At 48.9% G+C, this 23,561-nt stretch overlaps 1 protein-coding gene across 1 annotated transcript in view; it reads right to left on the bottom strand.

The window, feature by feature from the left end:
- Nucleotides 1–19,372, bottom strand: part of SLC36A2 (solute carrier family 36 member 2) — a 34,155-nt gene extending 14,783 nt beyond the window's left edge. Inside the window, exons 1-7 of the mRNA XM_062188810.1 lie at nt 19,209–19,372; nt 14,767–14,857; nt 13,769–13,857; nt 13,143–13,238; nt 6,865–6,949; nt 1,737–1,955; nt 528–626 (exon numbers count right to left, since the gene is read on the bottom strand). Of these exons, the coding sequence (XP_062044794.1) occupies nt 528–626; nt 1,737–1,955; nt 6,865–6,949; nt 13,143–13,238; nt 13,769–13,857; nt 14,767–14,857; nt 19,209–19,372 (843 nt within the window). The remainder of the gene's footprint in view (nt 1–527; nt 627–1,736; nt 1,956–6,864; nt 6,950–13,142; nt 13,239–13,768; nt 13,858–14,766; nt 14,858–19,208) is intronic.
- Nucleotides 19,373–23,561: the final 4,189 nt, after the last annotated feature.

Below are 23,561 nucleotides of genomic sequence, written 5' to 3'. Positions count from 1 at the left end.
CCAGACCCGGCTGCTCCACTTCCGATCCAGCTCCCTGCTATGGCCTGGGAAAGCAGTAGATGATGACCCAAGGCCTTGGGCCCCTGCAACTGCGTGGGAGACCCGGAAGAAGCTCCTGGCTCCTGGCTTCAGATTGGCATAGCTCCGGCTGTTGCGGCCAATTGGGGAGTGAACCATAGGATGGAAGATCTCTCTCTCTCTCTGCCTCTCCTCTCTCTGTGTAACTCTGACTTTCAAATAAAAATAAATAAATCTTTAAAAAATATTAGGAAAGCTAAATTCTTAGGAAGATGAACAGACATAGTAGGAAAAAAATAAAACCATCTCCTGACTAGTTCCTGTTGCAATCTCCATTTCTCCTGGTCATAACAAGTGACCCAAGTGTGACTAAAGGTTACTAACTCCCATGTGTATTCTCCACAGGCCCTACCCAATGGCCAAAAGGACCCAGAGATTCAGAGCTCACAGCTGCTTCTCAGAAAGCCACACAGAGCACCAGGGAAAGTCCACCCCAACCCAAAGCTTACCACACCAATGCTTTCAAATGAGAAAATGGCTGTTCCAAAGAAGAGAGGGTAGGTCTTCCAGCTTGCTACTAGTGGCAACCGGCTAGGGTCAGGAATTTCCTACAGGAGAGAGAAATGCAGTCAGCTTGCCACTCTCAAAGCCCATTGAGCTCTTTATGATAGTAGTGTTCTGGGAAGAGACCTGATTTTTTTTCTTTTAATTGAAAGTCAAAAAGTACAAACAACTTCAAAGGGAAGTAGGCAACAGTCAGAGTTGAGTTTAACACTGCCTAATACCAGAGTCGGAGGATAGAAAGAGGGAGGCACCCATGTTGTCCGTACCCTGAATGGTGTGTATCTCATGGAGGGCACTGGGCTTACTGCAAACTTCCAGAAGGAAACCTTTCAGAGTTCACAGATTAGTGCCAAACCGAGATGCCCAGTGGACGGTGGTCATGGGTGTTGGAAATCACTGTGACGGCTGCCATAGTAAGATTCTAGGGAACCGGCGGCAGTTAGTCAAACACGAAAGTTCCCTTTGCTTCTATGAAGTTTAAATGGAAGAGGAGCAGAGTGTGGAGCTATGTACCTCATCCTGGCATTTCTCCCATCAGGTTGTCTCTCTGCTATCTCATCCTTCTATCAACCCATTCATGTTGTTTCTCCAAATACTTACTTGCTTTTTGGGTCAAGCTCTAGCTTTTAAAAAACTGTGCTTATTTTGCAAGAATAACACCTGGACTGTTGAGCTATAAACAAGTCCTACAATGACTGGCTAGCAGCCAAAGGCAGATGAGAGCAGGATCTGTGCCACAGTTAAAACTTAACAAGTTACTCATAGTTGTACATTCTCTAAGCTACAATTCCAAGCACCCCAAATTACCTACAGGGAATACAAGATTAAAAAAAAAAGCTCTATTATTTAGCCACAGAGGAGTAGACAGCAAGTCTGAAAAACCGTAAGCAAATCTATTATGGTAATTACAACATTTCTGAGGTTGAGTTATGGGTATTGAGTTTCCCCCAATTTATTTCCTATCCTTTCTAATATTTCTTTTATAGTGGACAACACTACACAGAAATACAAAGTCCAGAAGCCCATTGGCATACCCAATGACTCCCAGGTGTTTTTCTCTTTGAGCAGCCTCAGGGTCTGCCCCAGGTACCCAAAGCACAGTGTAACACAAAGGCCCTGCTCCTGGAGGGGTTGGGTATGTGATGTGCACTAGCCTGGGCGATGAACTGGGTGAGGATGACCAGGCTGACCAGCATGGAGATGTTGGCCAGCAGGGAGAAGATGGTCAGGATGCGTAGGTTACGGATGAAAACCAGCAGCACCAGGAAGGGCAGGAAGGCAAGCATGTAGAGCCGCGAGTCCACGGTGGGCGTCAGGACCACCGTCTCATTGTAGTGACAGTTGTTGGTTGTGCTGTTAACAGCTTCCACTACCTGAGGAGGCAATGGGAAAAGCAAGAAGAGGGGACAATCAATCTTCTGGCCGCATGGTTAGCCTGGCACCAGCCCATATCAGATGCCTGGGTAGAGCTGGAGTCTCCAGGGGAGAAGTCAGGTGAATTTAGAACTTCTTATTCTAAACCCTCCACATTGCACTTCTCCAAAGGACGATGCACAAATACCTCTAATAAAAAATTAACTTGGTACAAAATAAGTAACTGGATTTATAGAGGTTATTTGTTGGCTTTTGATAACTCAGCATCTATTCCTGCTAGTATCAATCTGTTTTTCGAGGCTTCTCCCTGGTCAGTGAATGCAGCCTGGGAGGACCGTAACTCGCAACCACGTGACCCGTTAGAGGATCGACCTTTGACTCAAGCCAGGCATTCAGAATCTCTTCAGGAATCTGAATCTAAATCTGATGCAAAGCAACACAAGGACAGAACTAGAAAAGAATAAAAACCAATCAGCAATACTCTCTGAGGATACTGCCCATCGGTTCTACCTTCCTACTGCCCCGATTCCTTTTCTGTCCTGTGACCCGTGTTTATTTTTTTAGCTTTTGTTGTCATTTTGTAAGTTAGCTAAAATCTTCCACTAAGTTTATTTATTGATTCAATGAAAGAAAATACTTTTTCTTTTGCTTAGAATCAGAAAACCCAACACTTGTTGAGAGAGAGAGAGAGAGAGATATCTTCCATCCGCTGGTTCACTCCCCAACTGGCCACAACAGCCAGAGCTGTGCCAATTCAAAACCAGGAGCCAGGAGCTTCTTCCAGGTCTACCATGTGGGTGCAGGGGCCCAAGCACCAGAGCCATCTTCCACTGCTCTCGTAGCCCATAGCAGAGAGCTGGATTGGAAGTGGAGTAGCCAGGTTTCAAACCGGTGCCCATATGGGATGCTGGCACTGCAGGCAGTGGCTTTACCTGCTATGCCACAGAACCGGTCCCACTTATTTCTTAATTGGACCAATACTGCCATTGTGAATAAGAAAACCCTTCCTCGTGTGGACTGGGCCATTCATTGTAGAACACTGAGCATACTTGGATCTTACCTAGTGAAAACTATTAACATCTCCCAATCATTGTGATAAACAAGAAACACTCTCACTCATCCTTGAGGAAGAGAGAATTCTTCCTTGTGTGGACTGGGCCACTCGTTGCAGAATATTTACCATCCCCAGTTCTCACCCAATGAAAGCTATTAACATCCTCCAACCACTGTGATAATAGCAACCCCTCACCCCACCCAGAGTCAGGGGTGGGTGGGTGGTACCATCCTGTTTCAAATCAGCAAGACCTAACTAACACAAGTGGTAAGACTAATCAAGCAATACAATCCATTGCAGAATGACTGGAAGCTAGAGTTAAGCAGGAAGAAAATGTAGAAGCATTAGTAGTCTCAGTACCTAAGGACAGGCACATTAACATCCTAGAATACATTCATCAGTAAACCTTTTATACAATATCACAATAGCATGTATGATACACATTCTTTTCATTTTACAAAATAGTAACTAGAGCATATACTCTTTTCACTTAACAGAGCACTGTGGCTACACAGATGAAATCAGTGAATCTTATTTTTTTTCTGATTCCTCCCTACAGTAGGAAAAAAAAAATGCAAGGACCTACAAAAATGGGCCCTATCCAGCCTTCCAGGTCCTCCCTTCCTATGGCTAAAACTTTCTTCTGTAACAAATTGTATTGCTTCTCTTGACAAGTCCCTACATTCCTGCCTTTGGATTTTCACTCATTCTCCCACCTTGGCTACCCCTTTCCCTCCAAGCTGCCTTCCAATGCCCGGCCAAGATGCACCCCTTGGAAGTGGCTTTGCCTGCTCCAGTTCACAATACACACCCCCATGACTCACGTGGTGTTAGTGGCATTCTACTCTGTCACCAACACATCATATGATATTCAACATTTTCTGTTTTAAAAGACACCTCTCTTGGGCTGTAAATGCCTCAAGATAGCACCTGCCTTGATAAAAACTGTAGATGAGGAGCTGGCATTGTAGCATAGCAGTAAAGCCATTGCCTGCAACACCGGCATCCCATGTGGGCACTGGTTCAAGTCCAATCCAGCTCTTGCTAATATGCCTGAGAAAAGCAACAGAAGATGGCCCAAGTGTTTGGGTCCCTGCATCCTCATGAGAGACGAGGATTAAGCTCCTGGCTTGTGGCTTCAGCCTAGACTGTGCACTGAACTAGCATATGGAAGATCTCTCACTCTCTCTTTCGCCCTCTCTGTCTCTTCCTCTCTCTGTAATTCTGACTTTTAAATAAATCTTTAAAATACTGTAGATGACAAGTAAGTGCAAATAGAAATAAATTCAGAAGCCAAAGTTCTACAGATAGGAAATTGCTTTCAGAAAAATAATCTAGAAATGTATTTTCAAGAGCCTTCAAAATAAACTCTTTCACTTGATAACTCTAAGAATACAAAGGGTGTTCAGAAAGTGCATAGAAATGCATATTTTGGAAAAACTATGCATGAATTTTTAAAAATTGCATCAAAGTAAATGTATCTTTTAATTCTAATTCCAAGGAACCTTTTGATGTGCCTTTGTAAATACTCAGGAAATAAAGGGCTACACAAAGACTTGTGTGCCACTGCAACCAATTCAAGCAGAAAAACAAAGGCAAACAAAAGAAATATCCACAATGAAAGACTAATTGTTGTGAATTTGTGTGATGGAACTAAGAAAAATTACATTGAAAAAATGTAAGGGGGCCGATGCTGTGGCATAGTGGGTAAAACTGCCACCTGCAGTGCCGGCATCCCATATGGTTGCCTGTTCAAGTCCTGGCTGTTCCACTTCTGTTCCAGCTCTCTGCTACGGCCTGGAAAAGCCCTGCAGGATGGCCCAGGTCCTTGGGCCCCTGCACCTGCATGGGAGACCTGGAGGAGGCTCCTGGCTCCTGGCTTTGGATCAGTGCAGCTCTGGCTGTTGCAACCATCCCTCTGGGGAGTGAACTAGCAGATGGAAGACCTCTCTGTCTGTCTGTCTGTCTGTCTCTCTCTCTCTCTCCCTCTCTCTCTGCCTCTAACTCTGCCTTTCAAATAAATAAATAAATCTTTAAAAAAACAAATAAAAATATAAGGACATTGAAAAATGCAAACCAGTTAATGTTAAATTGTAATCACAAATGATTGGATTAGGAAATATTTTGTTACTTTGTTATGTTTTATTTTGTTTTGTTTTACACAACTGGTTTTTTTTTTTTTTTTTTTTTTTTTTTTGGACAGGCAGAGTGGATAGTGAGAGAGAGAGAGACAGAGAGAAAGGTCTTCCTTTTTTCTGTTGGTTCACCCCCCAATGGCCGCTGTGGCTGGCGCACTGTGGCCAGTGCACTGCGCTGATCCGAAGCCAGGAGCCAGGTGCTTCTCCTGGTCTCCCATGCGGGTGCAGAGCCCAAGGACTTGGGCCATCCTCCACTGCACTCCCAGGCCACAGCAGAGAGCTGGCCTGGAAGAGGGGCAACAGGGACAGAATCTGGCGCTCCGACCGGGATTAGAACCTGGGGTGCCGGCACCGCAGGCGGAGGATTAGCCTATTGAGCCGCGGCGCTGGCATGCTTTACACAACTTTAAAAAACTTGAGCTCTGATGTCAGAAGACTGAGGCTTTTAATCTCACCCAATACTTAATATACATTCTGGAGCTTGTAACCACAATTTTCATATTATGTACTCTACTAAGGTCATGGAGACAATTAGATGAGGGAAAGCATGAGAAATGCTTAGCACTGTACCTGACAACAGAAGCTAATTATAGGGGCTGGCACTGTGGAATAGCGGGTAAAGCCGCCATCCACAGTGCCAGCATCCCATTTAGGCACCAGTTTAAGTCCCGGCTGCTCCACTTCTGACCCAGCTCTCTGCTATGGCCTGGGAAACCAGTAGAAGATGGCCCAAGTGCTTGAGCCTCTGTACCCAGGTGGGAAACCCAGAAGAAGCTCCTGGCTCCTGGCTTTGGATTGGCCTAGCTCTGGCCATTGCGCCCATTTGGGGAGTGAATCAATGGATGGAAGATTTGGCCTCTGCCTCTCTGTAGCTTTACCTTCCAAATAAATAAATAAATCTTAAAAAAAAAATAAAAAAGCCAAAAGACATGCTGGAAGTATAAAAAACACTCTGGGTTTCAAAGACTTAGTATTCAAGAAAAAATGTAAAAAAAATTTTTTTAAATAAGCTAATTCACTATATACATAATTCATTACACATATATAATTCATTATATAAAATCAGCTAATTCATAGTAGGCATTCATAAATACCTACTATGTTTTTCACCTTCTACTTAACTTTTTTACATTTTTGAATTCCTGATACTATAAACAGAAATAAGAGCCCTAAAGTAATTTTTTGTTCAGTTTATTGATTAATGGTAACCTCTGTCATTATCCATGTTATTTTGCTCAAATTGTTACAAGACAACTTGTGGATAAGAGCAGAAAGAACCCCTGGGAACCGCAACTATAAAGCTATAGCATGAGTGCTTCAAGGTAGATAAAGATGACCCAAAGAGGACTGGGAATCATCAGACAGAACCTGTAGCAATTTTAGAAGCATTCAGTACGCTTAAGCTCCAACGCAGGAGAACTGACAGAGTCCAAGGGTCATTCCAGCTCAGGACTTTGGAGACCAACCTTGAGGTCAGGTCCAAGATCCTGGCCAAAGGGCACCGTGGCAAAAGCAACCACAAGGGAATCTGCAGAAACGTGAGTTGCTGGGGGTGGGGAAGGGGAGGAGAGTTGGTTCTTTGATAACATCCAGATAGATATTTAGTTCAACCAGGATTCAAAGAGAAGGAATTTGTTAAAAACAAAAAAATACAAGTAGCAGAGGAGCCTCCCTTCTCCATGTCTCTCCCCCCTCACCTTCTCTAAAAGACTGTACCTGCTTCAGATTATCGGCGAGAAACACAATGTACACACAGCAGAAGCCCAGCTGGGTGACGATAAGGAAGAAGCTCACAATATGCCTAGAAAGGAGGGAGAGGGAGAGAAAGAAAACTTGCCATGAACAAGTGGATGTGCAAATCTGCCGCTGTCCCCAGCACCCTCCATCACAGCCAACCAGGGGCAGTAAGAAGGGAGGTGACAGCGGTTCTTTGTCCGATGTAAAAAACAATGATTCCCAACCACCCTCAGCTCAGCCAGCGGTAAAGTTCTTCATTCTCCCCACACCTGGCTCTACAGCATTCCCCGACGTTGACAGTACTTGAGGCAGGGCAGACGCATGAGGTTTTATTAGCTACCATTAGCATTCAACATTGTCCCTACCATGTGCCAGACAGGATGTTAGACACTGAGGCTGAACACATAAACATGGCCTCTTCCTCTCGTGGTTTACAGGCTAGCAGGAGATATGGAGAAATGTATCACACGGCCATAGGGCCATGGTAGAGAGAGCATTTTACCCTAATTATGGGCAGACAGCCACCTTAGAAAAACCAATACCTGAGTGAGAGTCACTTGGGAATGGGAAAAAAGGAGATAAAAAAGGAGGGGGATGGGGCCGGCGCCGTGGCTCACTTGGTTATTCTCTGCCTGCGGCGCTGGCATCCCATGTGGGTGCCGGTTCTAGTCCTGGCTGCTCCTCTTCCAGTCCAGCTCTCTGCTGTGGCCCGGGAAGGCAGTGGATAATGGCCCAGGTGCTTGGGCCCTGCACCCGCATGGGAGACCAGGAAGAAGCACCTGGCTCCTGGCTTTGGAACGGTGCAGCGTCAGCCGTTGTGGCCATTTGGGGGGGTGAACCAACAGAGAGAAGACCTTTCTCTCTGTCTCTCTCTCTCACTGTCTAACACTGTCAAATTAAAAAAAAAAAAAAAAAGGAGGGGGAATGGACAGGGAAGGGAGGAGTAGAGGAAAGAGGGGAGAAGTGAGGACAGAGCATTTCAGGAGAGTCACTGCAGAGTAAGAATGAGGGCGAAGAGTCGGTTTAGGTGATTTTTGCAAAAATGGAAGTGGAAGATGGTGGCAGCTTGGACAGAGACATGGCCATTAGGAAGACAGAATTAGAGCATTTTAAGAAATACAGGCATGGCCGGCGCCGTGGCTCACTAGGCTAATTCTCTGCCTTGCGGCGCCGGCACACCAGGTTCTAGTCCCGGTCGGGGCACCGGATTCTGTCCCGGTTGCCCCTCTTCCAGGCCAGCTCTCTGCTGTGGCCCGGGAAGGCAGTGGATAATGGCCCAGGTGCTTGGGCCCTGCACCCGCATGGGAGACCAGGAGAAGCACCTGGCTCCTGGCTTTGGAACGGTGCAGCGTCAGCCGTTGTGGCCATTTGGGGGGGTGAACCAACAGAGAGAAGACCTTTCTCTCTGTCTCTCTCTCTCACTGTCTAACACTGTCAAATTAAAAAAAAAAAAAAAAAAGGAGGGGGAATGGACAGGGAAGGGAGGAGTAGAGGAAAGAGGGGAGAAGTGAGGACAGAGCATTTCAGGAGAGTCACTGCAGAGTAAGAATGAGGGCGAAGAGTCGGTTTAGGTGATTTTTGCAAAAATGGAAGTGGAAGATGGTGGCAGCTTGGACAGAGACATGGCCATTAGGAAGACAGAATTAGAGCATTTTAAGAAATACAGGCATGGCCGGCGCCGTGGCTCACTAGGCTAATTCTCTGCCTTGCGGCGCCGGCACACCAGGTTCTAGTCCCGGTCGGGGCACCGGATTCTGTCCCGGTTGCCCCTCTTCCAGGCCAGCTCTCTGCTGTGGCCAGGGAGTGCAGTGGAGGATGGCCCAAGTGCTTGGGCCCTGCACCCCATGGGAGACCAGGAGAAGCACCTGGCTCCTGCCATCGGATCAGTGCAGTACGCTGGCCGCAGCGCGCTGGCCGCGGCGGCCATTGGAGGGTGAACCAACGGCAAAGGAAGACCTTTCTCTCTGTCTCTCTCTCTCACTGTCCACTCTGCCTGTCAAAAAAAAAAAAAATAATAATAATAATAAAAAATACAGGCATGAGGGCCAGCATGGTGGTGCAGCAAGTTAAGCTGCTGCCTGCAATGTTAGTATGCCATATGAGCACCAGTTTGAGTGCTGCCTGTCCCATTTCCAATCCAGTTGCCTGGTAATGTAGCTGGGAAAGCAGATGAAGATGGCCCAGGTCCTTGGGCTCCTGCTACCCATGTGGGAGACCTGGATGGAGTTCCAGGATCCTGGCGTGCCATTTGAGGACTGAACTAGCAGGTGGAAGACCTCTCCCTCTGTCTGTAACTCTATTATTAAACTAAATAAAAAATAAATCTTAAAAAAGTACAAGGGTGGGGCCAGCACTATGGCATAGTGGGTTAAAGCCCTGGCCTGCAGTGCTGGTATCCCGTATGGGCTCCAGTTCTAGTCCCAGCTGCTCTTCTTCTGATCCAGCTCTCTGCTATGGCCTGGGACAGCAGTAGAAGATGGCCCAAATCCTTGGACCCTAGGAGATCTAGAGGAGGTTCCTGCTTCCTAGCTTCGGATCGGCGCAGCTCTGGCCAATTCGGCCATCTGGGGAGTAAAACAGCAGATGGAAGACCTCTCTGTCTCTCCCTCTCTCTGTAACTCTTTCAAGTAAATAAATCTTTTTTTCTTTTTAAAGTACAAGGTATTTTAAATGTTCATAAAAAATGGAATTAAAAGATAAGTTTACTTTGGTGTAAAAATATTTGTGATCCATACAACATGAGAAATCTTCAAAAAATTTGTAATGGGGCTGGCACTGTGGCATAGCAGCTAAAACCACTGCCTGCAGTGCCGGCATCCCATATGGGCGCCAGTTCGAGTCTTGGCTGCTCCATTTCCAATCCAGCTCTCTACTATGGCCTGGGAAAGCAGTGGAGGATGGCCCAAGTCCTTGGGCCCCTGCACCCATTTGGGAGACCTAGAAGAAGTTCCTGGCTTCCGATCGGTGCAGCTCTGGCTGTTGCAGCCATTTGGGGGGGCGGGTGAACCAGCAGATCGAAGACTTCTCTCTCTGTCTCTCCTTCTCTCTCTGTGTAACTCTGACTTTCAAATAAATAAAGATTTTTTAAAAAAAGTTTGTAAAAATATGTATTACAAAAAAACTATACATGACTTTAAAATCGTTTTGCATCAAAATAAAGGTGTTTTTTTTAATTCCACTTTTCCATAAACTTTTCAAAGTATCCTTATACTATGAAGACAGAACTCATAGAATTTGGTAATCTACTATGTCTTTTGGTGAGAGAAGGAAATAATATAAGGTAATATACAGGCTTTTTGTTTTCTAAAAGATTTTATTAGAAAGGTGGTGTTACAGAGAGAGAGAGAGAGAGAAAGAGAGAGATCAATCTTCCATCTGCTGGTTCACTCTCCAAATGGCTGCAACAACTAGGGCCTGGCCAGGCTGAACCCAGGCATCAGGAGCTTCATCTGGGTCTCCCACATGGGTGCAGTGGCCCAAGTCTTGTACCATCTTCTGCTGCTTTTCCCAGGAACATTAGCAGGGAGCTGGATCAGAAGCAGAGCAGCCAGGACTTGAACTGGCACCCAGAAGGGATGCTGGCTTCACAGGTAGCAGTCTACCCCTTATGCCACAATACCAGTCCCTGATACATAGCCTTTTTTTTTTTTTTAAGATTTATTTATTTATTTGAAGATCAGAGTTACACAAAGAGAGGTGAGGGAGAAAGGGAGAAAAGGAGAGAGGAAGGTCTTCCATCCGATGGTTCACTCCCCAATTGGCTGCAATGGCCAGAGCTGTGCTGATCCGAAGCCAGGAGCCAGGAGCTCCCTCTGGGTCTTCCCACATGGGTGCAGGGCCCAAGGACTTAGGCCATCTTCTACTGCTTTCCCAGCCATAGCAGAGAGCTGGATTGGAAGTGGAGCAGCCAGGTCTCGAACCGGTGCCCATATGGGATGCTGGCACTGCAGGCCAGGCGTTAACCCGCTGCACCACAGCGCTGGCCCCCGATACATATAGCCTTTTGACTTGAACAGCAAAACAAACCAAGAACCTCAGAAGGAAGAAAAGGTTTTAGGAGAAGGAGAAGAAACGCAACAGTCAGCATCTGAATTGTTGAGCTGGAGGTTCCTGTGGGAGGCAGATTCCAGGTCCAGAACTGCTGAGCTGTAGGTAAAGGACAAAGCCGTGAGCAGGCTGATCAGTGTTGCAGAGCGAGAAGGGGAAGGCAGCCTTCGAAACTCTGGAGAACACTGACATTTAATAGAAGCAATGAGCCGACAACAAATGCAGAGGAACGGTCAGGAAGGCAGGAGGGAATCTAGGGAGGAGGGTCCATGGAAGGCAAGTGGGGAGAGAACGTTTGGAAAATGGAAGAGTTGACTGTTCACACTACTGCTGAGAGGGTCTCTAGGGTAAGGAAGGTGCAGTTATGGAGCTCTCTTGCGACACTGACGGATGGGACTTCAGTAGAGTTACAAGGACAGGGAATCCAGGTGACCCTGAGAGAGGTGTGAATGGCAGGGAAAGAAGTAAATTCAGGGTGGGCCTTGAAGCCAGAGTGAGCTCGGGTCTCCATGGTGCCCTTATTCTCCCTCACTAGAGTTTCATGGCCCAAAGCACTTCTGGCCATGCTGCGGGCATTCACTGGGTATTTGTTGACTGACTGCATATGAAATACAAGATAGGATGGAGAAGAAGAAAAGTGGATACCCTTGAATGCTGAGAGCAGAGCTTGTAGTAAAGGATTTCCAGTTCCAGGAGAGGTGCTGACTTAGTGGGGCCCAGTCCCTCGTAGGAGGAAGAAAGCTTTTTTTATGTGCCTGAGTGAGTGGGAGGATTTGAGGGGCTGTGGCAGGCCAAAGTCTGGTCCTACAGCTGGAAATTTCTGGCCATTATCCCAGAGCTTTCCTGAAGTGTGCAGAGGCTGGACTTCTGGATGCCATGTATGATCGTGGGCTTTGGGCTAAGGGTGGTGCCAGGCCCGTGAGGCCTTGTAGATTACGTCACACAGGCAGGGGCCCGTCACGAGTACTGCAGTAGTCTGGGGTCCCACAGTTCAAGGGAGACTGGCAATCTTGATGGGGCTTAGGAAATAGGATGAAGTGGGGACAGGTCTAACAGCACGGGCAAAGGAGCAGCTTCGTCTCAAGCTTCCGAAGACCACGGGTGCTGACTTACTCTGTGCCACCACTGAGGGCTAAAAGGTGGGATTTTCAGGGCATAAGAATTCAGGCTAACAAAGGGTCCTTAATGTCTTGGTCTTTTCCTCTCCTGTCGCTACGCACTCTCTCCCTAACAGGCCTCTTCTGCCTTGGATTCACGGCCGCTGACTTTAATTCTGCATCGCCTGCAGACCCACAAGTTCCCTCTTGACCAACCCCACTCGAATGCCTCGTAGGCTCCTCAAACCCAGCTTGTCCAGAATAGAAGTCTTCAGGAAATCTGAGTCAATCTCGACTTTTCTATTTCTCTCCCAGAACTGAGTTAGTGACCGAGTCACCTGCTTCAGTCCCTCTTGGACCAGATGGGTAGCAGCCACAATCACCACTGTCTGGATGTTGTTCAGGGCCTCCTCGTGTGCCTGAGTCCATCTATAACTGTTCCCTCATCATCTGTTCCCACTGAAGCCGGATATATGTTTGAATAATGCAAATATGATTGCTTGGTTGCCTTTAAGAAAAGAGCAGAACCTTTGAGCAAGCCTGCAATGTACTACTTGATTGCACACCAGACTCCTTCTTCAATTTCACCTCCCTGACTCTGTCCTCAAGCTGCCTTGTCCTTCTGTTCCCTGAAGTAGTCAAATAGAGCTTCCTCTTCAAAGCCTTCATGCCTGCTCTTCTGTCTTCCTGGAGGGCCTCCAGTCCTCTGCCTACTTTCCCCTAGGGAATTCTTCCTCCTTCAGAACTCATCTCATCTGTTCCAGCCTAGGACTCCCCCTCCACGCCCCCCCTGCCAAAATCTCCTTACTTGTTCAGTATCAACCAGTCTTGTTCCCTATGGTGCAATCCCAGGGCCTGGCACATATAAGCAATATAGTGTAACAAAAGAGTGAATTTTGTTAAAACTGAATAGCAAAGTAATGAGCACCCTGTCTTTGGAGGTGTGCAAGGAGGAGGACTGAATCCACGATGCCATCAATGAATCCCTCCCCCGCAGAAAATCTGACATTCTGTGCCACGTGACCCATCCTTCCACAGAAGCAGACATTCCTGACAACAGCTATTTCCCCTCCTGTATCCCATCCCCCTGTAGGTAGAGAAAGAACAAGATACCTTCCCCACTGGGCGTGGTCACGGAGCCAGGCACTGGGGCTGGCTTCTAGCCCATGCATCACTGTGTCCCCATAGTCCATGAAGGGCTTGTTAAGCCTGCAAGAGAGAGTACAAACACACTTGCCTGGGTTTAACCTGAGATAACACACTCAAAAGTCAGGGGACACAGAGCCAGGACACAGCTAGATAGTAGAAAGAACTATGGGGCAGATACCCAAGCTCCAAGTTAGCCTTTGACACCTGGCTGTAATTCCTCAGTGGCTGGTTTTCCTCACCTGCCCAGTGAGGCAGTTATTAGCTAGCAAGTCACAATGCACACCTTGCATGGGAACAGAGATTTTCCTACCCATGACTCCCACTGGATCCTCATGACAACTCTCCGAGGCGGGGTCAGGCATGGCTTGTTTACGGCCAACTGATAGATGGGCCAACCAGATAAGCACAATGGCCTGATTGAAATCACCTAATTAGCCACACCATAGAGCTTCATCTTGGACACTCCGCTCTTCCTCCCGGCCTTGTTGGAGAAAACTAAGAGGTAAACGCTTGCTCTATGCAGGATGTTTCTGGGGTGGCCCTGATATCCAAACACCAAAGGGACTGACACCAAGAATTGTTTTCCTCACCTGTGGCAGAAGTGCTGGGCGCACCTGACCAGGATGTGCATACAATGGCACGCGACGAAGCCCATCACCAGCAGACTGAGGGGGCCCATCTGGAAGGAAGGGGCAAAGGAAGAGAGAAAAGAAAGGATTCATGAAGAGTACTGCATGGAGGGATCTGGGACACCGAACTCATTAAAGACGCAAACAACTGGGGCCAGCGCTGTTGTATAGTGGGCTGGGCTGCGGCACCAGCATCTCATGTGAGCACTGATTCATGTCCCAGCTGCTCCTCTTTGATCCAGCTCCCTGCTAAAGGTCTGGAAAAGCAGTGGAAGATGGCCCAAGCCTTTGGGCCCCTGCACCTGCGTGGGAGACCCAGAAGAAGTTTCTGGCTCTTGGCTTCAGATCAGCCAAGCTCCAAACATTGAGGTCATTTGGGGAGCGAACCAAATGGATGGAAGACCTCTTTCTCTCTCTCCTCTGCCATTCTTTAACTCTGCCTTTCAAATAAATGAATAAATCTTTTTTTAAAAAAAAAAAGATGCAAAGAACTTTCTTGCAAACTTGTTTGTAAACTCTTTGTAGCAGCAACAAGTTTTTCAAATATAATGTCAAGTAGTATTCCAATATGGTAGATAAGACAGTCACACTGGGGTATTGCGGTGGGAATAGGGGCTTCAGAATCCTGACCACGTGTTCCATTAGGGGCTCCTGAGGCCTCTTCAGGGAGACCTGGTGCTCTATGGAGCATTATTGGAAAACTGGTCAGAGTCCGACCCTTGCAGTCTACAAGGAGGAAACTGAGCCCCCGAGAGCAGATGAATGGCTATGCAAGGTCACAGAGGCTGAGGCAGAGCCGGCACTCAAAGTCAAGGCAGAAGTCTGCACTTCAAGTCGGGACCAAGCGGCCCCTCAGCCAGACTGCTCTTGGCAGGCTATTGTAGACTGCCAGAGCCTCTCTTGCTCCCTCCCTCCTACAGCCCAGCGCGAAGGGCCCCTCCAGCAGCAGTCCCTCTTACCAGGATGCCTGCATTCTTCACAGCCAGGGGTAGTCCCAGGATGCCTGTGCCCATGTTGCCTTTCAGCAGGTGAATCAAGGTCTGGAAGTCTCTGAAGGAGAGGAAGGAGATGTGAGGATATGGGTGTGTGGACGGGGAGGAGATCCAGCAGCCACTGCTTCTCAGCATGCCAGCACATGAGTTGGGTGCTCTCGGTGGGCTGCTGGCTATCTCTGGGTGCCATGTCCTCATCCAACATCCGGGCCTTCTGCATGGTGGCCAACCATTCCAGTCTTCCCAGAACTGCTCTGGCATCAGCAGCGAACATTCAACAGATGCAGCTGTAACACTCACGTTGAGACTGACCTCAGCATTTTAAGGAGATATCTGCATTACTGGCTTCAATGCTCTCCTTAAGATGACAGAGTGGATAAAATTAACACTAGTTTACAGAATAGGAAACCAAGGTACAGAGATTTTTTTTTTAGATGTTTTAATTTATTAGAAAGGCAGAGTTAGAGGGAGAAAGAGAGAAAAAAAGAGATCTTCCTTTTGCTGCCTTACTCCCCTCGATGGCTACAACAGCCAGGGCTGGGCCAGGCTGAAGCCAGGAGCCAGGAACTTCTGGGTTTCCCAGTTAGGTACGGGGGCTCAAGCTCTTGGGCTATCCTCTGATGCTTTCCCAGGCACATTAGCAGGCAACTGGATCAGAAGTGGAGCAGCCAGGATTTGAATCAGTACCCATATGGGATGCTGGTGTTGCAGGTGGCAGTTTAACTCAATAAGCCACAATGCTGGCCCCACAGAGATTGTTAATAACTTGTCTAAGGACATACTGGGGAGCCAGAGTTTGAATCCAGGGGTGTTCTTCATCCCCACTCTAGCTGAGCTGCCTCTGGGAGACAACCAGACAGAATGAATAAAAGGATGGCCTATGTTATAACTGAGGCTCAGAGTGGGGACAGCCACTAGCTCAAGGCTTTAAAACCAGTCACAGACAGGACTGAACTCCAAGAAAGGGGAAATGGCAGGCAGCAGAGGGATCACTGTGACTTCTGAATAAATAGGTCCGGTGAACCAGTCCCCAGCTGGAGTCTGGCAGGACAGGATCACATGGAGACTGGGTTCCAGAGAGTTTTTAGGTTTGTTTCTCATCGCAAGACATCAAGTCTAGGGATTGGCATGCCCACCTCCCACCCTCACCCCCACCACAACTAAAACAAAACCCCAGATCCTGTCTTTAAGTCAGATGTGGAGGTTGTCTAGACCATCAGGGACAAAACTTCCAGAGAGGCAACTTCTCTGCCAGTGAATTAGAAAGCAAGCCTGGGGGCTGGCGCTGTGGCACAGTGGGTTAAAGCCCTGGCCTGAAGCACTGGCATCCCATATGGGCACCTGTTTGAGACCCAACTGCTCCTCTTCTGATCCAGCTCTCTGCTATGGCCTGGGATAGCAGTGGAAGATGGCCTAAGTGCTTGGGCTCCTGAACCCACGTGGGAGACCCAGAAGAAGCTCCTGGCTCCTGGCTTCGGGTTGGCGCAGCTCTGGCTGTTGTGGCCAATTGGGGAGTGAACCAGCAGATGGAAGACCTCTCTCTCTCTCTCTCTCCTCTCTGTGTAACTCTGACTTTCAAATAAATAAATAAATCTTTAAAAAAGAGAGAGATAGAGAGAGCTCCTTCTCTCTCTGTCTCACTCTCTCTCTGTAATTCTTTCAAATAAATAAAATAAATTTTTAAAAAAGAAAAAGATAAAAGAAAGCAAGCCTGTTTCTCCACCTTCTCATACCTGTACCAGGTTGAATCAAGGTGGGAATTGGGTTTACGGCTCTAACTCTGGAAACCTAGGAATATTTCCAGTAGAGCCTTCTATTCTAGCAAAGAGACACTTCAAGAAGCAACAGAAGAGTTTGGGAGGAGCTAGGCCTCCAGAGCTGAAGAAGCCAGGGGTTAGAGTTCAAGGCGGCAACTGAACCACCTGTGTCACCAAGGGCACCGTGGGCCCCTCTGCTGACACTCTGTCATACTTGAAAGAACTGCACCAAACCTCCCCCCCCCCCCAATCTTCGTGTTAAACCCCTAAGTCCTCTCGCTTGCTAAGGAGCTCGCGGCAGATTGGTTAAGGGTTAAAGAGAACAATTGGAGGAGAAAGGGCATGTTGAGTCTCCGCGTGCCTTTCTCCAGCCCCGTGGGTGTCGACATCGCTGACAGCGCACTGCACCCCACGGCCCCCCGTGATGGGCTTGTTTTGTAACTAGGGAAGGGTCAACAGGTCACTTTGGAAAATTCTAACTAAAGGACTTAGGAAATCAAAATTTTTAACTTTGGGCCACGCAGCCAGTTAAAAAGGATAGTGTGGTGAGTCATGCCAAGCTGTGTACTGGGAGCTGGAAGACCCAGGTTTTAGATCTGAGCTGCTCGATGACCTTGGAGTGTCATCAGGCACCGCGCTTGGGGGATTTATGATCACGTCACTGGTGTAGCCTGCGGGAAGAAGGAACCCTCACTTCCCAGAGAATGGACGCAGAGAAGTCCCGTCACTTGCTCAAGTTGGTAAGCCGCAACGGGGGGTCCTGAATGGGGGGGCCACACTCACCCAGCCTGCTGTGTGACTTCTCTGCAAGCCTGGAGGCCCCCTCCAGCTTTCTGCTTTATTTTTCGGATCCTTAAGTGGCTGAATTTGCTACCCAACCATGTGTCAGGTCAGGTCACCAAGATTCCCCCAAGGCCTCTGATTGAGAAATTCCCCTACTCAGCAGAGAATGGCTCCAAGGCCCAAAAAGCTCAAAGTCTGAGCAGATCACTAATGCCTGGGAGCCCCCAGGGCAGTGCCAGTCATTGAGACCGTCCCTAAACTATCCCTCAGGGTGGCTCTGCAGAGGCTTTGCCCCTTCTAGGATCATCCCCCTCCCTGCTGCACACCCCAACTCTGCCCTTAGATTAGTCTCCATGGAGATTGTTTCCTCCCAACTCCCCACTCTACTCTTCCCCGCTCAGCCTCCTAGGAACCGGAGGTGTAGAAAAAGGAGCAAGTATCCACCTGGTCTCAGGCCTTCTGATGCTCCATGCAGTGCCCTTGGAGCTACATTATGTTGTCAAAACTTTCATCTTGGGGCTGGGCTGTGATGCAGTGGGTTAATGCCCTGGCCTGAAGTGCCAGCATCCCATATGGGCGCCAGTTTGAGACCCGGATGCTCCACTTCCAATCCAGCTCTCTGCTATGGCCTGGGAAAGTAGTAGCTGATGCCCCAAGTCCTTGGGCCCCTGCACCAGCATGGGAGACCTAGAGGAAGCTCCTGGCTCCTGGCTTCGGATCGGTGCAGCTCTGGCCATTGCGGCTAATTGGGGAGTGAACCATCGGATGGAAGACCTCTCTCTCTCTGTCTCTCTCTGCCTCTCTTTTCTCTGTGTAACTCAGACCTTCAAATAAAAATAAATAAGTCTTTAAAAAAAGACTTTCATCTTAAAGTAGCATAGCTTTTCCACCTCCACCTCCTGCACCATTTCCCCTAAGCGAACCAGCTGGTCTGGCTGAGTGGTGGGGTCAAGTGCAAGGAAGGAGAGAGGGCGCCTTCTATCTTGGCTTCCCTCTTTTCTGTTTTGAAAATCACACAAAGGTCCGGCGCTGTGGAGTAGTAGGCTAAGCCTCTGCCTGCAGTGCTGGCATCCCATATGGGCACTGGTCCGTGGCCTGGGAAAGCAGTAGAAGATGGCTCAAGTGGGAGACCCAGAAGAAGCTCCTGGCTCCCAGCTTCGGATGGGCCCAGCTCTGGCCATTGCAGCCATCTGGGGAGTGAACTAGCAGATAGAAGACCTTTTGCTCTTTCTCTCCCTCTCTCTCTCTCTCTGTAACTCTGCCTCTCAAATAAATAAATAAATCTAAAAAAAAAGAAAAAGAAAAAAAAAGAAAATCGCACAAATGATAGCTCTGCCCACCCCCAGCCCCCATCTCCTGGGAACTGGGAGAAACGACAGTGTCCCACGTGCTGCGCTTGCTGCTGTCATCACTGCAATCTGCCAGGGAAGCCGAGGCCGGGGCCTGCTGCAGGGAGGCAGGGGGCAGGCAGGAAAGAGGCAAGGAGGAGGCGAGGCTTGGCCCACAGTGAGGTTACTGTGCTTTCAAGCCCAGGACCCACTTTCTCCTGCAAGAGGTTTGAGATTCTGCAACAGGACCGGACAGGAACAAGATGCTGGATTCTAGTCCCAATCCAGCCAATGACTCACTGTGCAGGCTGCAGTAATCCCTCAGAAACATGCTGGAGACTGGATCACCACACTCCCTAAGGGCTTTTCTGACACTCTCGCTCCTGATCCTTTCAGCTCTTCTCTTGACCCTGCCTCTGCCTGTACCCTTTGCAATCATGGTTTCCCCATCTGCACAGTGGACAGAGGGTCAGATACACCACCCACCCCTGGTTTTTGATCAATGCAAGCCTGCAGGCTGGAGGGCAGAGGCAGCACTCACGTTATGCCCTTGGTCTTCTCCAAGCCGGGTGACTCTGAGGAGTTTCCATCCACACAGCTGGAGTCCTTGTTCTGAAGGTGTTTGGCACTTGTGGGGGACGGCATGACATCCAGTTTGAGGGCATCGGCTCCCTGGGGACCTTCAGCACTCTTTGTCACAGGCATGACTGCTTCAGAAAGGGAGAGCTCAGTGGAAAGAGGCAGGCTGGGGAGGTGACTTGGTGCAGGTGCAAGCCCAACTCAGCTGCTGTGCCTCAGCCCGCCTTGGCCCAGCTGGAATGAGGCCCCACCCACCTCCTCCCTCCTCCCTCCTCAGGGCACCGCCTCCTCCAGCCTGAAGAAGTCCAGTGGAAGTCCAGAGGAGGAGCTCCAGGGAGGAGTCAGGGAAGTGGAGAGGAAGGAGGGACTGGGGAAGGACACCCACCCTTGCTGATACTAGCCAATCAATAACAGTGATGGTGACAGCAACGACAACAGGGAAATAGACATATATGTGTGTATGTATGTAGATATGTGTAGATATGTATATATACACGTACACACATCTCTCTCTCTCTCTCTCTCTCTCTATATATATATATATATATATGTTTATATATAAATTGTGGTTTTAAGCACAGATCTATCTTCTTTTCCAAGAAGTCAGAGATTCTGCCTCTCTTCCCAACATTAATAGGACTGGCCAGGAACAAAAAACTGACTTCAGGGCCATATATAGAGATAGGTTTATAAATATTATTTATGTATCTCTACAAATATTTTTATACACACACATATAAATACACTTAAAAACACACATTTAAGAGAAGAGTTCATGGCCGGTGCCGTGGCTTAACAGGCTAATCCTCCACCTTGTGGCGCCGGCACACCGGGTTCTAGTCCCGGTCGGGGCGCCAGATTCTGTCCCAGTTGCCCCTCTTCCAGGTCAGCTCTCTGCTATGGCCCAGGAAGGCAGTGGAGGATGGCCCAAGTGCTTGGGCCCTGCACCCGCATGGGAGACCAGGAGAAGCACCTGGCTCCTGGCTTCGGATCAGCGAGATACGCCGGCCGCGGCGGCCATTGGAGGGTGAACCAACGGCAAAAAGGAAGACCTTTCCCTCTGTCTCTCTCTCTCACTATCCACTCTGCCTGTCAAAAAAAAAAAAAAAAAAAAAAAAAGAGGAGAGTTCACTCCCATTCACTGATTCACTCCCCAAATATCTGCAAGCAAAACTGGGGGCCAGGATTTCAATCTGGGTCTCTCACGTGGGTGGCAGGGACCCAACCACTTGAGCCATCACCTGCTGCTTCCTGGGTCTGCACTAGCGGGAAGCTGGGATCAGGAGCCAGAGGCAGGCATCAAACACAAGCAGTCCGCCAGGTGTCTTGACTACTAGGCCAAGTGCTTGCCAGAGATCATTTTAATAACTACCTTTTATTAAGGCCTTTACGAAGGGAGAGACACTCCTCTAAATGTTCTAGCTATATTTTTTCATTGACGCCTGCAAATTGGGGAATGAAGTAGAGGACTCTACCAGAGGTTGCAGAGCTACAAAGCGGCAGAGCTGGGACCGCAGAGCAACTTGGTGGGGACCTTAACCGATATCCTAGGCCTTCCTCCCAGAAAACACCCGTGTGGCCCCTCTCATGTTCCTCCCAGGGCCGGGGTGCCCACGTCTCACTGTCCCTGCACTGTAAGATGGCCCTTCCGGGAGCGCTTCTTTCTTATGTTGCTAAAAACAGAACAAGCCTCACTCACTTCTAACTGCTTCTCGGCTTCCATGGGGAGAGTAGAGGAAATGAGGGAGAGGCAGAGATTGTGCAACTCCAGCCACATTTTCCTGGGCAGGACAGTGGCGCCAAGACAGGGTGTGATTTGCCCAGGGTCACCCATGGCCTTCAGGACCCAAGCCTGTAGCTAAAGACAGCCTCGGGGGCTTCTCTTCTACCCCATCCTCTGTCATTATCTCTGCTTCAGATGAGTGGGCCAGCGTTCCTTCCTCCCTGAAATTATAGCCTTGCACTCAAGCCCTGCCACTTCCCCTGCATCATCTCATTCCCCAAACTAACATTTATCGAGTCCTGCTTCGCACCGGGAGCTTTACTTAAATCATCTCCCTGCTAACTGGTAGCATCCCAGACAGATTTCTCAGCTCCCCTCCCTTGCAGGGAGCTCTCTCCAAGGTCCCGTAAGCAGTTTTGAATTCAAAGTTTGCATTTTTTTCTTCTTAAAGAGGCCCTCTCCTTCCCTCCCACCCAATGTATAAGCTTCAGGCTCCACCACCCTGGCCACTTCTTTGGGTAGCATTGTTCTGATGAAGAAACCAGGCCTCGGGGAGGTGAAGTAATAGTTTGCTGAGGGTCACAGCTAAGCCTGGACAGGGTCCTAATGCTGTCTCCGTCAGCTTCTTCTGGGGCTGCATCCTGCTGCTTGGACCACCACACTGTCCCCCCGGCTTAACCCCTTCAAGTTTCTGGCCTTGAGTCACTGGAAGCGCTTGCTGTGGTCTGAGCCATGTCTGTTCTTTGTTGCCTGGCCCCACTGCGCGCCACTCTCCCTGGGCTGGGGAGCAGCGGGCTGTGGTCCATGACCCGCACCTGCACCTGCACCTGCACCTGCACAGCGCCAGCATTCCACCTTGGATTCCGAGCTCAGAACTTCCCTTCCCCCTAGGGCTCCATAAAACAAGACTGTCAAGAGTTCGGGATACTTATGTGCGAGCCAGTTTCTGCTTCCTCTCCAGGTTGGGAAGAACACTGAGAGTCTTTAAATCTCTTGCTGGGGTAGCCGTGTTTGCCCAGGGACTTCCGCAGATATCATCAGCGAAAAGGAAAGTGGCAGAGGGTTGAGGGGGAGGGACGGTAAACCTCCAACTCGTTGTCACACTTGTCAGCAGGTAAGATGCCTTCTCCCAGGCAAGGAGCCGCCAACATAAGCCCTCTAACACTGAGCCAGCATCCGAAGCCCTGAGGTCCACTGTGGCTCTGCTGTGAAGCTGTGTGACCCTGCGGAAGGCACTGTCCCTCTCTGGACCTCACTGCTCCCTTTGTGACGTGGGTTCTGGACAGCAGTTGGCCTCAAAGGCCCGAGGACTCCAGGACTCCAGGTCTGCCGTGAGGCAGAGATGCAGGTGCCATCTGCTTTCAACTTCTGGGAGCTCAGCTTTCTCAGATTCTACAAATGAGTGACATCAGTTGCCAAGTCTGGCTAATTTTGTTTACCATTATGATGTCCAGGTCCATCGATACTGCTATAAACCACAGGATTCTGTCCCTTTTATGTGCCTGAATAGTCTTCCAAGGTGTACATACAATGTATGTTTTTATCCAACCATCCATGGTGGACACCTCTTTTGGTTCTGTGTCCAAGCTGCAGTTCAGGTATCTCTGTTGTTCTGCCTTGCCCAGTGCACATTAGGAGCTCAAATATTCACAAAGTCCTTCCATGGGTTTCAACAATTTGGGATTTCACACATTGATCAAATTTATAAACATGGCTGGCGTTGTGACAAGACAGGTTAAAGCCACTGTTTGCAATGCTAGCATCCCATATTGGACTGCAGATCTAGTCCTGGCTGTTCCACTTCTCATCCAGCTTCCTGCTAATGTTTCTGGGAGGCGGCTGCTAATGCTTCCCGAGTCACTGCTCTGTACCTGCGTGTTCCTTAATTGCTAAATGCTGATCGAGGGTATCAGGCTGGAGTGGGGATTAACTGAGGAGAGGAACAAGAAGAGCCTGGGTCAGTCAGTGTCCCAGACAGGGCTGCCATTCTGGAGATGCCATGCTATCCCAAGAGGGTATTTGTGAGGTCAATGTGCTGGGCTGTCCTGTGTTACTGACTGGGGGACTGAAGCCCAGCCAGTGGAAGGGACATAATAATAAATGGTGTTTGATGGTAGGGTTGGGTCTGTAATTGAGCTCAGGTCTCTTGAGGTCTGAGCCCTGCTGCTTTCACCGTTTGCCGGGCACCGTGCAAAGTATGAATGAGGAGGTTCACTCATTCATTCAACAGACGCTTACTGAGTCCTGGCCATGTGGGGAGTGCTCCAGCAGGAGGTGGGCAACAGGAGTAAGCCAACAAAACAGGACTCACAGCTCAGTCTGCTGGAGCTGTGTAGCAAAGTGCCACAGGCTGCGTGGCACACACAACATTTATTTGAACACCATTCTGGAGGCTGCAAGAGCTAGCAAAGTCAGTTTCTGGCCAGGGCTCTCTTCCTGACTTGTGGATGGCTGCCTCCTCCTTGTACCCTCACATGGCCTTTCCTGGGTGTGTGTGCCTGGTGCGCATTTTCTCATAAGGACACCCATCCTAGCTGATTGTGGCCCCGATCCTGATGACCTCATTTATTTTTTATTTATTTATTTATTTTT

The sequence above is a fragment of the Lepus europaeus genome, chromosome 4 (genome assembly GCF_033115175.1).
Source record: "Lepus europaeus isolate LE1 chromosome 4, mLepTim1.pri, whole genome shotgun sequence".
Lineage (NCBI taxonomy): Eukaryota > Metazoa > Chordata > Mammalia > Lagomorpha > Leporidae > Lepus > Lepus europaeus.
This window is presented reverse-complemented; position numbering and strand designations above follow the sequence as displayed.